This window comes from Balaenoptera musculus, chromosome 6, assembly GCF_009873245.2.
Source record: "Balaenoptera musculus isolate JJ_BM4_2016_0621 chromosome 6, mBalMus1.pri.v3, whole genome shotgun sequence".
In the NCBI taxonomy this organism is placed as follows: Eukaryota; Metazoa; Chordata; class Mammalia; order Artiodactyla; family Balaenopteridae; genus Balaenoptera; species Balaenoptera musculus.
Genome location: NC_045790.1, coordinates 102826683 through 102843137, shown reverse-complemented (window position 1 = coordinate 102843137; position 16455 = coordinate 102826683). Strand labels below are relative to the sequence as shown.

Here is a 16455-nt window from a genome sequence, read left to right as displayed (position 1 = left end):
TTGGTTAAGGAAAAGCACCTGAAGTATATATAATAGTTTTATAACAGATATTTTCAAGTAATAAAATATATTCATTGATAGGTACAAGATACTTCATCCTGCAGGCAGAGATGGAAAATCACTTGAAAGACTGGCATTTAGGTAAAAATTTTATGACTTAACTGTAGATATGTGAAGTGTAAAGTCAGATGTCAGACCCAAATTTACTTTATCTTTTATTTTTATATGAATACATATTTTAAACAAATCCAAAAATAACTTTTGGCACTATTAATGAAGAGGGGCTTAAGTACATTTTTTTTAACCTTTCTAACTATAGATTTTACCAGTTTATAGATTCAGATCAGTATTGGTTTTATAATAACGCATTTCAAAGTGAAAAAAGCCTCAGCCATCTAGGACCCTGGTTTAAATTGTATACAATTATTCCCATATGTACAAGTGACTTACAAAAACCCTGACGGTAATTGTACAAGTGGAGTTTCAGCATTTGAATTCACTGGTTCGTGATAAAAAGCAAGTGGCATTCTAATTATGAAGTTGGTGAGGTAGTGGAAAAGGTATTTCCTCACATTTATGCAAGACAGTCTTCATCTGGCTGAGCCGCTCTTTTCCTACAACAAGATGAGAAAGTCAGGATGAACCCTTGCAACAGTAAAAACAGGTTTTAACTAGATTAACAGAATTAAATGATAGCATCATGGCTAACAGGTAAAATATATACTTGAGTACCTCTTCGGAAAAATGTTTTAAGATGAACCACCGTATGAAATTATCCAAGAGAAAAGTCAGAAGTTTACTTAAGACTGATAAACTAGAATTCAAGATCTTCCAATTGAAAATGCAGGTTAAAAGAACTCTTTGTAACATGTACCCTGTGAGCAGGAGGCTGGGAATGGCATCAGTGTCGGTAACTGTCTAGTGATTGTGACGGACCTTGTAGAACTTGGAAGGAGCTCTGAAACGAAGGAAGATAAAACATTAGGCTCAGAAGCCAGTCTCTTAATTCCAACCTAGTTCAGACTTTTATCCCACGTAGACCTAGATTATGACTCCAGAGTCCAAAATAATTCTAACAAACTCACCTCTACTCATTGTTCCTCAAACACTCCTCTGTTACTCTTGGATTTAGAGCACCTGAACTCTTCTGGCTGCCACCATGAACTAAGAATTTAACCTGGCCCCCAAACCCCTGTCTAGTCATCTCCCACTATTCTGGGCTCTCTTACCTCCAGAGTCATCTACTCTTCAGTGCTCTGTGCCTCTGACACACTGTTCCTCAAGGCCTGCCCTGAGGCCCATGATGGTTTTGGCCTGTATCTGACTTGGATCCTACCATGAAAGGTTTTAAGGTAATCATTCAAATCTTGGCTCTGCTGCTAATGAGCGAGCTGTGTGTCTATTAAAGATGCAACTGGCCTTGAATGTTCTCGTGGCTCAACCATACAATATACCACTCTGTGGTAAAGAAAGTTGAGCCTCTTAAGTCCTGGTTTTGTCTTTTGCTGTGACCTTGACATCATTTTTCATTTTATACAATTTCCTTATCTATATAGAGGGATAAATCCTACTTCCCAGGATGTAAATGAGATAAAGTGTTTAGTACACATACACAGTAGGCACACAAGATGGTAGCTATTATCCGTCTCTGACAGTAATACTGTGTTATTTACTGATTCCATAAGTATATTTTATGTTCCTCCTAAATAATTATTAACCTTATGTAAGTCTCACACAGAAAACTTGTGAAATCCAGGGTTTTTCTTCTAATGGACTCTCAGTTAAGAGTTGAAACTCCCTGTTCAAACTTTGCTGAGGATTAACAGTTGGCACAGTCATCTTCCCAAATGGACAGACTAAACTGGGACTCAAGTTGGTTTCAGAGGTCTAAACTTTTTTTTTGGCCGTGCCGCACAGCTTATGGGATTTTATAACTTCTGTTTTGTTGTTGTTGTTGAATTTATTTTTGGCTGCATTGGGTCTTCATTGCGGTACGCGGGCTTCTCTTGCTGTGGAGCATGGGCTCTAGGTGTGCAGGCTTCAGTAGTTGTGGCACGTGGGCTCAGTAGTTGTGGCTCACGGGCTCTAGAGTGCAGGCTCAGTAGTTGTGGTGCACGGGATTAGTTGCTTCACGGCATGTGGGATCTTCCCAGACCAGGGCTCGAACCCGTGTCCCCTGCGTTGGCAGGCGGATTCCTAACCACTGCACCACTAGGGAAGTCCCAGCTTATGGGATTTTAGTTCTCCAACCAGGGATCGATCCGGGCCCTCAGCAGTGAGAGTAGAGTCCTAACCACTGGACCACCAGGGAATTCCCTAAACTCTTTATATTGACCAAGTAGACGATAAGGATATCCAGAAGTGGAAGGCATTTATAGAAGAATTAACTATATCCCTGACAGGTCACCCAGTTTCCTAGGCTATTCCCTAAATCATCAGCTTATCCTCTTTATACATCTACCAACCAATTGATTCCAGTCTCTGCAGGGACCATGAAAAAGCAATTCTTTCCTAAGACAAGTTTTTCAGAGATCTGAAGGTGGCATTCATATCCTTCTGAGTCTCCTCAAGATTACGGACCCCAAAGCTTTCAGGTACTTTCCATGTATAAGTCAGACCCCTTGTGAAGAGCTTCCTCCTACCTGGCTTGGTCCAAGATGGGAGTCCTCTGCAAGGGAAGACTCTAGCTGAGACAGACTGGGTGATGACGTGGAATCTACAGATGTGCTGGTGACCAATTCCCCTAAGGCATCCACTTGTCTCCTCAAGCTGTGTAAAGTGCCCTCTGTCTGCCGCTTCCCTTTGCTTAACACTTCTGCCTGCTTGGACATACAGTGTCGAAGCTGGGCCTGAAAGTGTTACGGTAGAATATATTAGAACTAATACTGGGTACCTTCCTCACATTTAACATTTGATAGGCAAATCTGACTATCATAAAATAGGAATGGCTGCTGAAAATCCTCTTCTTGTCCTTAAAAAAAAAAAAAAAAAGGTAGGAGGTGCCAGATGGCTACTCTCTGTGTTGTCATTAACTGGGCCTTTAACTCAGCCTGTTCTCTCTGCTGTCACAGCACTTAGGATTTCAGCATCCCTGGCCTCCCCATTAAATGACTGCCTCATCTCTCTCTCTTTACTGCCCAGACTTAGAAGATTGGTTTATACTTGATATCTTCAGAGTCTCTCGCAATGTATGTAATCCTCAACCCCATACTACGTTCTGGCTTCCCCACCGTACCTCTGAAATGATTCTCTTATTAAAGTCAACAGCAAGCGCTGTCCCACAGAACTTTCTGTGATGACGGGAATGTTCTATATCTGTGCTGCCCACTGTAGTAGCCACTGGTCATGTGTGGCCTTTGAGCACTTGAAATGTAACTGAAGAACTGAATTTTTAACCTGATTTAATTAAAGTGAATTTACATTTAAACAGTCACATGTGGCTGGAGGCTATTTGATGTCAAGGGCCTCCACTCACTTGGTACTGCCCATGGCTCCTTCTCAGCCCTCGCTGTAAGTGGCCGTTCGCCAAAGATGCATTCTGTCCTCTCTTGTTCTATCTAACTCACTCATTTTCCAACTCCCACCTAAACTCTTAACCCCCAAATTTTTAGGTCAACAATGACCTATTCTAGACACCTGTTTTCAGCTGCCTATAGAAAGAGACCCTTCTCTGAGCTTCGAACGTGTAATCTATAAAACTGCCGTGAGAGCTGCAACAGAGCAATTTCCCCCACTCTCCTCAATATGCCAAGTATCTTATACTGTATTTTTCTTTTAAAAGGGCAACCTTGAGTCGATCTTCACGGTGACGCAGTTTCTCTCGGAGTGCTTCTCCACGCCAGTGTTCATCCTTTTTCAGAGGGAAAGGGAAACAAAGAGTCTCTAAGCACCACCATCAGTAACCAACCCACCCTTCCCTCCTCTAACCCTCTTCCACCCTCAAGTCTGTGTTTGAGCTTGTCTAGGGTAGGTGGGAACCAAATTATCCTTTTATGAAGTCCACAGAATAGCAGGATAAACCCTTACCATTATGTGAACATGAGAAAAATTCAGTTTTTCTTCAAAAGGCGATGGTCTCTCACTCACGGGGAATGGAAAGTTCTCTTTCAAGCTTTCCAGCCCTCCTTCTAGGTTTTCGTTCCTTTCCAAAACAGCTTCCAGATCTGCTGGTAGTTCTGGAAGAAACTGGTTAAGATTCTTCAGGCTGGTTCGGATTTCATCTTTCACTTCAGACTTAAGTGTCCTCATTGCTTCACTGATTTCCACTTGTCTTCTTTCCAAATCTTTTTGGTTTTCCATCTAAGGAGTGAGTGAGAGTCAAATAACTACTAGGTAAAGTTCGGGACTTACCTGGAATTGAACTGTTATTGTTAATGATTTAAATTTAATGTTTTAAATACACGTGTCATGTATTTACAGACCTACAAATGTTAATTACGATGATTAGAATGGTAAAAACTTGTGATTTTTCAGCTATTCAAGTATCTATAAGCTACCAAGTAAACGATTTTACTGACATTTTGACTGAAGCAACTTCCATTTAGAAAAGCATGGGTGCCATGTTCCTTGAAGGTGCATTACTCTATAGAAGTCAGTCTCTCTGGAGCTAGACAGAGCTGGATTCCAATCTCGTTTCCAGTAAACATTACCAGTATGACTTAGGGCAAGTTAGCTAACTTCTGAGCCTCTCTTACCTCATTTAACATGAAGATAATACCTTGCATCCCGAAATGCAAGAACTAGGTGAGAATTTATACAAAGCACCTTAGTGGTACCCAAATGAGAAAAGGGCCATTTACCTAAACAAGCCGTAAGTGATCTAGATTATAAATGTTAATGCTGGAAGGGGCCTTAGAAAAGATCTGGTCAAATGTTTTCATTTTATGGGTGAAGAATCTGGTGGTTTCGGCAGTCTGGAGGTTTCCTCAGGTTTTACAGTTTGTGTTTAATACCTGAGACTACCCTATGTGGCTCTCTCCATAATAAAGAGCTTAGTGAAGATATTACAGTCATACCCACTTCTGACTGCCCTTCCAAGTTTGCAGAGGCTGGGGGGGCCTTTAAATAAAACAGTTATTTTTTCTTGAGCCAAAGCGCGTGTGTGTGTGTGTGTGTGTGTGTGTGTGTGTGTGTGTGTGGCAGGGCTGGGGGCGGGTGGCTATAGGCACAGATGAAACTGAATGGCCACGTAGGGTTATCCAAAGGACAAGGTGTAGCAGGGTCAACCGAGTGGCTCCAGCAGCCTAACTAGACTAGAGCTCTGGGGTGGCCCAGCTGCTGCCAATGGCTAAGGGACACCAGGGGGGTCTAGGGTTAGACTCTCCATCTAGCGTGAACTGCTTTCCCACCCTCAGCTTGGCAACATTACAGGTTATCAAAGGTTTCCCCGGGGGTCATTTTTTCCTTCCCCAGGGGTTTGGCTCTTATAGACTTGTTTCTGACATAAAATCTAACATTTCAATACAGTGCTTTGGGACATGATAAAATTTTATGCTGAAGAGCTGCCATTTTTCTTTCAAAAACTAACATAAAAACCTTGTTGAACTTAAGGGCATTTTAAAAGTATATTTTGACACTACTGATACTATGTATAAAATAGATAACTAATGAGAACCTACTGTATAGCACAGGGAACTCTACTTAATGCTCTGTGGTGACCTAAATGGGAAGGAAATCCAAAAAAGAGGGGATATATGTATATGTATAGGTGATTCACTTTGCTGTACAGTAGAAACTAACAACATTGTAAAGCAACTCTACTCCAATAAAAATTAATTTAAAAAAAAGTATATTTTGAACAAATACTTTTTTTCTTGCAGAGGTGCATTTCTACATTTCAAAACTAGAAAAACAGATTTTATTAATTAGCTTTTCACGATTTTCCCAAAGAAATACTCCTTTTAAAAGAGCTATGGAAGAAATAAAGCTCCACCCGAGTCCCGTGGGGTGTGGGCGCACCTGTTTCTTGAGCTCCGTGTACTCCTGCTGCATCTGGCTGAGCTCCTTCATCAGGCGCCTGGCCCGCTCATGGTTGTCCTGGGCCACCTGTTCGATGGTTGCCATTTCCTTCTGCATGCAGCTGTTCTCCTGCTTTTGCTCCTAGCACCAGAGGAGGAGAATGACTCTGGAGGTGTGCGTTACTGGCTTATGCACTCACTAGCTCTGTGACTTCATTTCTCGTCTAGGCTTCAGCTATAAAATGGGGATAATCTACCTGCCTTCTTTAGCAGCTGTGGTAGAGCTGGGAGTAAACATGTGGTCAGTCTGTAAGCCCAGAGTCTGAATCCTAGATCTGCAACATTACCATTGATACTACGTTACTTTCCCTTGCCTGTAAGATGTTAACTATAGCCGCCGTCATAGGGTTCCTGGGAGGATTAAAATCTAGACATCTACATACTATCTTTACAATCATGTTGCCCATCACTGGTTGTAAGCATATCACCCTTTGGGAAACACACCTGGTTGGAAAGTACCATTCAACAGGGCTACGTTAATTCCTCCAACGGGTGTTAGAAAAATCCATTCCTGTGACAGCCCCCGTTGCTGCCCACTGGCCTCCACCCACCATACACTGTTTTGAACTCATCTGAGTGTCACCTCCCACAATTCATTTCCAAGGATAAAACCATGGTAGGTTGAGCTTCCCGGTTTTAGGGTAATGATTAAAACTAATGTTGACCGAAAAGGGCGTGATGAGAAAAACCTGTGAGCACAGACTGCAGCTGGGTAAGAATGTCTTCAGAGGCTTTCCTTCCCCAACCCCCTCCTCGACCCTGCTGGGGAGATGTGAGCAGAGGCTGGACCGCTGAGGGCGCTCTCTGCTCAGTGCTGACGTTGTCTGTGCACACGACCGTCGTTCCAGCCAGCCAGACAGCTCCTCTAGGGCTGAGCCCAGACTCTGGCAAAATCTACCATCAGCTTCAGGAACAAATTATGCGTAAATGCACCAAAAACCACAGTTGGGTTAGGGACTTGGTTGACAGGTAATTTATTTTCTCTACACTGAAGAAGTATTTTCATTAAAAATTTAAAGGCATCATCTCCTCATAAACTGCCAGGGCAGTGGGTACTCACGAGAAGGTTCTTCTCCAGCTGACTCCGCTGGATCTTAAGTGCTTCCTTGAGGCTGGCGACCTGCTTCTGGGCTTGCTTTCTCTCTGTCAGGAACTGGTTCCGCAAGAGGCTGAAGTCTGCCCGCACAGAGTCCGTCTCTTTCTGCAGAGCCAGAAGCTCGCCTGACTTCTCCAGTAACTGCTGCTCCCGTTCTGAAAGCTGTCGTTCTGAAATGAGCATTTTAGGTAGCTTAGCCCGAGGCTCTGGGCTGGCCGTGGGCAGAGCTTTCCTTCCCTCGTGGGCAGACTCCACAACGACATGCCACCCACTCAGGCACTTTCCTCCATCACTCAGTCGTCCAGGTCTCCCCTGACCCACATCAGAGGCCCAGAAAAAGGCCCAGAGAAGGGTGCCTCCTGATGTAATTTGTTCCCAGAGGCCTGATCCCAAAGCGACAGACAGCTACTGTCTTCCCTTTTGAGTCTTTGAGACCAGAGAGCACCAACCCTGAGGTGCAGGGAACATGGAACAGACTGCTGAAATGTTTTTTATAAACCTAATTTTAATAAAGGGAGGCACACAGTATTTCTTCCTTCATGGGAGGCAGCGCAGCGGAAAGAACACAGGATTTGGAATGGCACACGTCTTATTTTCTACAGAAGAAACGTACTTCCTGGTGTTCAATGGGAATCATGTATGCAAACACCTAGTACATAGTGAGTACTCAATAAATAATGCTTATGCACAACAGTGATACTTAAAACAGATTTTTCTAATCACCCTCTGTAAAGCAACACCCCGCCCAGATTTCACTTCTCACACCTCTGGCATGGTCAGACTCAGCATATTTGTTAAATTTCAGTTTCATAATGAAATGGTTGGGTATGGATGCATCAAGAGTTCCCAGGGAAAAAGGAATAATAACCCTTTCAGATCCCAAGTCCACTGAGTTCACTAAAGGTAGAACAACATTTTCTGAGCATTATTAAAACCTAAAGCCTAAGAAAAAGAAAACTCATTTATTGATGTGAGAACAATCATTTACCCTGGATTCCCATGTCAACTTCATTTATGTATGGCTCGAGAGAGTAAACAAACCCAAAGGCCAACATCTGTATCTTGGTACCATTCACTATGTCAAATTTAGACAGAAGTAGAATTGTTAATACTGTGGGGTTTGTTTTAATAGGTTGAGATGAAATGGATCATTGTTCCAAAGCTCAGAATTAATGTACTTTATAGAAAGCCTTTAGAGCACCTTTTGGCACTTCTCTGCCTTAATGTTCCACTTCCTTGAGACAGCACTCTCGAAGAAAGCAATACAGTAAAGGTAAAAAGACCTAACAGTCTTGGAATCAAATCCTATCTCCATAAAGACAAATTCCCTCTGTCCCTCTGAGCCTGTTTCCTCATCTCTCACAGGGCTGGGAGGATCAAATGAGGGACCATTCTTCCCACTGTGCTTGTCCTGCCTCCTGTCTGGGCTATAGCTGGGGCCTGGGACTCCTTTGCACATTTTACACGACAATCAGCAGATTTCCCCGCCCTCAGTGCAATGTTCCAGGATACATACGGGTTTGGGAGAGCGTCTTCTGCAGGGTCTCACCCTGCCTTTCCTCTTCCTGCAGAGTCCTGACACGCTCTTCAGCCACCAGCACCTTGGTGAGCACCTGCTCCAGTCTGCCTTTCTGGTCTGCTATCTCCTTTTCCAGCTGCTGCCGCTGCTCCTTCAGGGTCACTCTACTGGCTTCTAATTTTTCTTCTTCACTTTTTCTCTCTTTCTGGAGTCTCTGAAACATCTTAATAGAGAACAACCTTAGTCATAAAATAATACCCAGTGTCCTGAGGGAATCTTCATGGACACTAGATAGATTCCAGTTCAACAGAAAGTAGAAAACAGCCCATGGAGACAGAGAGTGAGTTCTCTTTACAAAGGTGATCAAGTAAGGACTGGAAAACTGCTTGGCCAGCATGTGAGGAGCGGATTCAAGCAGGAACTGGCAGGTGGCCATCAAGATTCCTTACCGGGCCTGCTCTATGGTCTTAATGGCCCATAATATTAATACCAAGGGAGTCAAAGAGTTGGTGTAAAATCCCCTCTGGTCACACACGGCAGGTAAGGGAAGCTAGTCCCAAGGGGGGGATACTTCTCAGCAGCTTTCTGCCAGGGGAAAAAAGCTCACACAAGTGGTAAAATGTTTCCTCTTATAGAATGTCATAGATGTGCGGTACCATTTCCTGTTGGGCTAGTTTGGCCTTGTTTTCTTCAACCTCATTCTGAAACACCTGCAGTTGTTGTTGTTTTGTTTCCTCTTCTTTTCGGCAGACTTCCAACTTCTTTACTTGTTCTCTGATGTCCTCCTGGAGCCTGGTCTGCTCACTGAGCAGTACATCCTGATGCTTGGTGGTGTGGAGCAGGTCCTTCAGGTGAAAGAACAAATTGAAACTACGGACAAAGCCACCTTCATTACAGGTGGCTAGTGCCACAGCTACATCTATCTACTAAGTCTGACAAAGTTAAAGCATAAAAGTTCCATATCCTTTAATATTTCAACAAACATACAAAGGTACCTGAAACTCAATTTAATCACTGGCTTCCCTCTTTTTAGTACCTAGGATGACAGAGATGTCAGAACCTCAGCAAGAGACTCAGTTCCTCCGAGCTTTAGCTGCCTTGTCACTGAGATGGGAATAAACAACACCCACCTCACAGGATTGCTAAGATTAAGAAAAGCTGTGAATAAGGCATAACTCTGAAAATGAACCTAAAGTCATGGTTTTGTTACTATTTGAAACATTTATACAGGTTAAAAAACTCAGACAACAGGACTTCCCTGGTGGTGCAGTGGTTAAAAATCCACCTGCCAATGCAGGGGACACGGGTTCGAGGCCTGGTCTGGGAAGATCCCACATGCCGCGGAGCAACTAAGCCCGTGCGCCACAACTACTGAGCCTGTGCTCTAGAACCTGCAAGCCATAACTACTGAGCCCGCACACCACAACTACTGAAGCCCAAGCGTGCCTAGAGCCCGTGTTCCACAACAAGAGGAGCCACCGCAATGAGAAGCCCGCGTGCCACAACGAAGAGCAGCCCCCGCTCACCGCAACTAGAGAAAGCCCGCGCTCAGCAACGAAGATCCAACGCAGCCAAATAAATTAATTAATTAATTAAAAAAAAAAAAAAAAGAATCTGCTCTATTCAACATCTGACAAGATGAAGGCCCAGATTTGGCCATTATTCTGCAGCTCAACGAGTGATCAAATCTAAGCCCAGCCTTTGCAGGCCTCATCTGTGCCATGGGTAAGAGATGGTCCATCTGGTCCCTGAAACCCCCAGAGCAGCTGCTGAGGGACTGTTGGGCTCTTTTAGCCACGACCTTACTTATTAGCTTCGAGTAAAACGTTGTTTGAATAAAGAATTCTAGGGGTAAAATAAAATGGAAAATCACTGCTCTGCATCAAAATTTTTTTTTTTTTTTTTTTTTGGCTGTGTTGGGTCTTCGTTTCTGTGCAACGGCTCTCTCTAGTTGCGGCAAGTGGGGGCCACTCTTCATCGCAGTGCGCGGGCCTCTCACTATCGTGGCCTCTCTTGTTGCGGAGCACAGGCTCCAGACGCGCAGGCTCAGTAGTTGTGGCTCACGGGCCCAGTTGTTCCGCAGCATGTGGGATCCTCCCAGACCAGGGCTCGAACCCGTGTCCCCTGCATTAGCAGGCAGACTCTCAACCACTACGCCACCAGGGAAGCCCCTGCATCAAAATTTTTGTATATATTTGTGTTTTATAAATGGTTCTAAGGGACCTGCTCATGTGAAAAGGAACCAGGCTATTTGATTTGTTATTTCAACCAATTATCTGCATGCCTTCAGGACACTACTAGAAGATTACCTTTGTGAGGCTTACCTGTTTTGCTAGGTTCAAGTGGTCTTGGACATCAGCTAGTTCCTCCTGTAATGAGTTTACTGCTTCTCGTTTTTCTACAGAAATAACATTTACATAAAATAAGAAATACATATGTATACATGTTCCAGATTCCTATCAGTCCCCTTAGAGTAGTAGAGTAGAAGTGAATTTATACTTCCTTCTGTTAAATGTATGACTATGCCACCCTATCTTATTAAAGGCCAAAAGAGGCACATGCGCAATCCAGATCTGGACTTGGAGCCCACGTTTTTAAAGACTTGCATGTTCAAAAAAAAAAAAGAGATGTTACATGTTCAAAACCTCACGATGAAAATTTACACATAATACCTAATGTTGATGAGGTGCATGGTTTAAAATCCACATTGCTGATAAAAATATAAATTTGGTACAACCTTTCAGGAAGACAATTTGGGAATAAATTTTATATCTGTACTGGTTTTGTCACTTACTAGCTGTGTAAGTTTGAGCAAGTCACTTCTCACTTAGGCGAGTCGCAAGGAAACTAGGCTTAAGTTGCTTTATCTGTAAATGGGTGAAATAATAGTTTCTACCTCATAAAAATGTTACAAGGATTAAGTGATAAAATGCATATGAAACACCTGTATCATGTCCAGGACACAGTAAGTGCTCAACAGTATACTGTTGGCTAGAATTACTTAGTAACTTATAAATAAACAATCATGAGGCTTTATAAAGAGTTGCTAATAAAGATGTTATTTGCATCTTTGTTTTTGTTTTTAAATCTACACACACACACACACTCCCCAAGGAAAAAGCTGGAAGGATATTTACTAAATTGATAATAGAAATTATCTCTGAGGAGTGAGGTGAATAGTAATTTTTATTTTGTCATTTTGCCATGTTTTTAAATTGTTCTCTAAAGAATATGAATTAGTCTTTTTAAAAAATAGCTTTACTTAGATGTAATTCTCATACCATGCATTTTCTCCCATTTAAAGTATACAACTTCATGACTTTCAGTAAGTTCACAGAGTTGTACAACCACCACCATACCTAATTTTAGAACATCTTTCTCACTTCTAAAAGAAACCCCATGCCCTGTAGCATGAATTATTTCTGTAATAAGAAAGCAAACAATTAAAAAAAGAATCTAGCAAAAGGAAGAAGGTCACATCTCTCCTGCTGTGCTGCCTCATACCCTGGAGCTGCAGCTGGGTGGCCGCGATGTCTTCATGCAGTGAGAGTTTGTTTCTGTTTAGCTGGTCTACCTCCTGCTGCAGTTTTCTGACATCCACCTCCAACTTTTCTAAGGCTGATTGCTTTGTTCTGCTATTCTCTTCTGTAGCTGCTAAAACCCTACAATACAAATGGAGAATAAGTTAGACTGTCAAATACAAAATGTCTAAGCACACACACGCGACAACTAAGGAACAGTGTTATGTTTCACAATGTAGTTGTGGAGTCTGGATGATATTAATAAATAAATATTAATAATTTACCAAATTATTAAATGTTATTAAATATTAACAAAATGTAAGGCTCTTCAACTCATTTTCAAAAGGAATCTTATTTTCAGCTTTCCAAATAGAACATTTGGGGGGCTTCCCTGGTGGCGCAGTGGTTGAGAATCTGCCTGCCAATGCAGGGGACACGGGTTCGAGCCCTGGTCTGGGAAGATCCCACATGCCGCGGAGCAGCTGGGCCCGTGAGCCACAACTACTGAGCCTGAGCGTCTGGAGCCTGTGCTCCGCAACAAGAGAGGCCACGATAGTGAGAGTCCCGCGCACCGCGATGAAGAGTGGCCCCCACTCGCCACAACTGGAGAAAGCCCTCACACAGAAACGAAGACCCAACACAGCCAAAAATAAAAATAATAAACAAATAGAACATTTGGAAATGTTTATCATTTCAAAAATTGACTTGCTAAACCGAAGTTTTATAAAAATCAGGGATAACATGGATAGCACTTATAATTCCAAAAATGTGATTAAGGACTTCCTTGGTGGCGCAGTGGTTAAGAATCCGCCTGCCAATGCAGGGGACACGGGTTCGAGCCCTGGTCCGGGAAGATCCCACATGCTGTGGAGCAGCTAAGCCCATGCGCCGCAACTACTGAGCCTGTGCGCTAGAGCCCTTGAGCCACAGCTACTGAGCCCACGCGCCTAAAGCCTGTGCTCTGCAACAAGAGAAGCGACCGCAATGTGAAGCCCGCGCACCACAACGAAGAGTAGCCCCCACTTGCCGCAACTAGAGAAAGCCTGCGCGCAGCAACGAAGACCCAACGCAGCCAAAAAATAAATTAATTTTAAAAAACGTGATTAAAATGGATCACTAACTTCTGATAAATGAAAAAGCAGGAAACACACTGTATGTATAATAGGATTTGTCCAAAAAACAGGTATGTATGAGCATGCATTCCTTTGCACGAATGGAATCGTACACTATGGACTGGTTTTTGTCTGGCTTCTTTCAGTAAGCATAGTTACTTTGAGATTCATCCATGAATTTGTCTGTATCAATCCTCCATTGCTTTTTATTGCTGAGTAGTATTCTATGGTATGGCTATACGATAATTTGCTAATCTATTCACCAGCTGATGGGCATTTAGGTTGTTTCCAGTTTTTGGCTACTGCAAATAAAGCCGCTATGAACATCAATGTACAGTTTTTGTATGGACACATGCTTTCACCTCTAGGTGCGGGAAAGCTAGATCTTCTGCTAGGTGTATGCTTGCATTTTTAAGTAACTGCCAAACTATTTTCCAAAGTGGTCTTACTAACATTTTATACTCCCACCAATTGTGTATGAAAGTTCCTCGCTAGCATTTGATATGGTCAGTGTTTAACCTTAGCTATTCTATTAGGTGTGTAATGATATCTAATTGTGGTTTTAATTTGCATTTCCCTAATGGTTAACGATACCAAGCATCTTTTCATGTGCTTATCTGCCATCCATATATTTTCTTAAATAAAATTTCAAATCTCTTGCCCATCTGAAAAATTGCGTTCTTCATTTTCTAATTACTGAGTTTTGAGAGTTCATTATATCCAGGGTACACGTCCTTTATCGGATACATGGGTGCCAGGATTTCTCTCACAGTCTGTGACATGTCTGTTCATTATCTCAACAGTGTTTTTTGAGAAATAGAAGTTTTAAATTGTGATGAGGTCCAATTTTATCAATGTACTCTTTTATGGATCATGCTTTCAGCGTCTTATCTAAGGAATTTTTGCCTAACCCAAGGCCACAAAGATTTTTTCCCCCTGTGTTTTCTCCTACAAGTTTTATATTTTGGTTTACATTTATGTTTATGATCCATTTTGAGTTAATTTTTATATGTAGTGTGAGGTATAGATCAAGGTTCATTTTTTTGGTTTTGGATATGTAGCTTTTAGCAACAGTTTTTGAAAACACCATCTTTTCTCTACTTTGCATCTTTGTCAAAATCAGTTGTGCCTATATTTGTGAGTTTACTTGCAGACTTCTGTTCTGTTCCATTGACCTATTTGTCTATCTTTATACCAATACCACAGTGTTTTGATTACCATAGCTGTATACTGTCTTGAAATCACATAGTATTAGCCCTAAACTTTTGTTCTTCTTTTTCAAAGTTGTTTTGGTGTCATATCTAAAAAGTTTTAGATTCTATTCTAGGTCCTCTGCATTTTAATATGAATTTTAGAATCAGATGGCCAATTTCTATTTAAAAAACCTGTTGGGATTTTGACTGTGATTGTTTTGAATCTATAGATCAATTTGAGGAGAACTGAATCTTAACAATGGGTTAAGATTGGGTCTTCCTACACACGAACAAGCATAAGTTATTTTACTTAAAAAAAAAATCACAACAAGTTATTTTAATAAATGCTTTCGGGAAAAAAAAAAACCTAAAAGGAAAATTCACCCAAAAATGCTATTGGTGAATTGTATTGTGATACTGAGTTTGTGGCATATTTTGTATTTTTTTGCCTTTTCTCAATTTTCCAATTTTTTGAATAGTGTGTTAATAATGCTTTAGCCTTCCAGATGGGATCTTACAAGCTTACTTGTTCCTGCTCTCACCGTTTGGTTTGTGCCAACTTCTTCTCCCAGCCATCACATTTCTCTTCGAGATCTTCCTTTTGTTTGCACAAAGACTCAACACACAACTGCAGTGCTCGGGTCTCAGCAGTTATTCGCTCAATTTCTCGTTTGTCCCTCTCCAAGAGCTGCTTCTGCCACTCCATTTCCCCTTTCTGTCGCAGGGCTGTCTGCTGCAAACTGTCCAACTCCAGTTTCTCCTAAAGCAGATAAAAGAGGAGTCAACCATGCAAACTGAGGAAGACCATGGTTCACTACTGGTAAAACAGCTTGTTTATTACCTCTAGCACTTCAACCTGAGCCTTCTCTAACTCAGACACCTTTTGGTCATGTTGTAGCTTCAAACTTTGCAGCTCATTGTTTTCAAGTTGCAACATGTCCAGAATATTCTTTAGTTCTAACAGAAACAAAGCATGGTCCAGGCAATTAAATGAATGTGGAAACATTTACAAAATGAAACAGAAAATAATGCTACTGGCTGATACAAGAAACAAAAGATAATAAAAATATATTTGTTGTGCTGAATTAATGGAGCTAATTAATTGTATTCTGCATGTAAAAAGCCTTTAAAAGTATTGCTAAACATTAATTTGTTATAAACATTTAAACGAAAACATTCAACAGAGATCTAGTTCTAAAAAGTACTTACCCTACCTAAAAGAATTTAAATCAAAATAAATAGGAAAAACTTTAAAATATATCAGCTGAGATTTATATAACAATTCTTTTGTCCTTTGAAATATAGATATTTAAACATTAACTACTTTTATCTGATTATAAAAATATTTGTTCATTGTAGAAAATTTGAAAAAAGTATAAAAGAAAAAAAATGAAAACCCATCATTATCCTACCATCCAAAGACAATCACTACTGCAATAGCATTTTGATGTATTCCCTACCAGGAGCGCACGCACACAAACAGACACACACATATATATATTTTTAAATAAATTGGGACTACAATCAATGTTCAGTTTTTATCTATTTTTTCACTCTTCTTTCATCAGCATTTTTACATGTCATTAAATGTTAAAATATGTTTTTTAAAAAAAATTTATTTATTTTATTTATTTTTGGCTGCGTTGGGTCTTTGTTGCTGTGCGTGGGCTTTCTCTAGTTGCAGTGAGCGGGGGCTACTCTTGGTTGCGGTGCGCGGGCTTCTCTCGTTGCAGAGCATGGGCTCTAGGCGTGCAGGTTTCAGTAGTTGCAGCACGCAGGCTCAGTAGTTGTGGCTCACGGGCTCTAGAGCGCAGGCTCAGTAGTTGTGGCTCACGGGCTTAGTTGTTCCGCAGCATGTGGGATCTTCCTGGACCAGGGCTTGAACCCGTGTCCCCTGCATTGGCAGGCGGATTCTTAACCACTGCGCCACCAGGGAAGCCCAAAATATGGTTTTTAAATTAGTCATTTGTTTCCAAATTTTGTCATTATAATTTCTG

The 16455-nt window shown here is 41.6% G+C and overlaps 1 protein-coding gene across 6 annotated transcripts in view; it reads right to left on the bottom strand.

The window, feature by feature from the left end:
- Positions 1–191: 191 nt before the first annotated feature.
- CNTRL (centriolin) overlaps positions 192–16455 on the bottom strand; it is an 86176-nt gene continuing 69912 nt past the window's right edge. For 5 of the 6 annotated variants that reach the window (XM_036856005.1, XM_036856009.1, XM_036856006.1 and 2 more), the window contains 13 exons: positions 15300–15415; positions 15001–15218; positions 12137–12294; positions 10957–11030; positions 9289–9477; positions 8630–8855; positions 7078–7283; positions 5959–6099; positions 4027–4299; positions 3788–3850; positions 2643–2849; positions 875–958; positions 192–614 (listed from right to left, as the gene is read on the bottom strand). In XM_036856005.1, coding sequence (XP_036711900.1) covers positions 902–958; positions 2643–2849; positions 3788–3850; positions 4027–4299; positions 5959–6099; positions 7078–7283; positions 8630–8855; positions 9289–9477; positions 10957–11030; positions 12137–12294; positions 15001–15218; positions 15300–15415 — 1928 coding nt within the window. In that variant the 3' untranslated portion in view covers positions 192–614; positions 875–901. The remainder of the gene's footprint in view (positions 615–874; positions 959–2642; positions 2850–3787; positions 3851–4026; positions 4300–5958; positions 6100–7077; positions 7284–8629; positions 8856–9288; positions 9478–10956; positions 11031–12136; positions 12295–15000; positions 15219–15299; positions 15416–16455) is intronic. The other variant, XM_036856008.1, reaches the window with a different exon arrangement.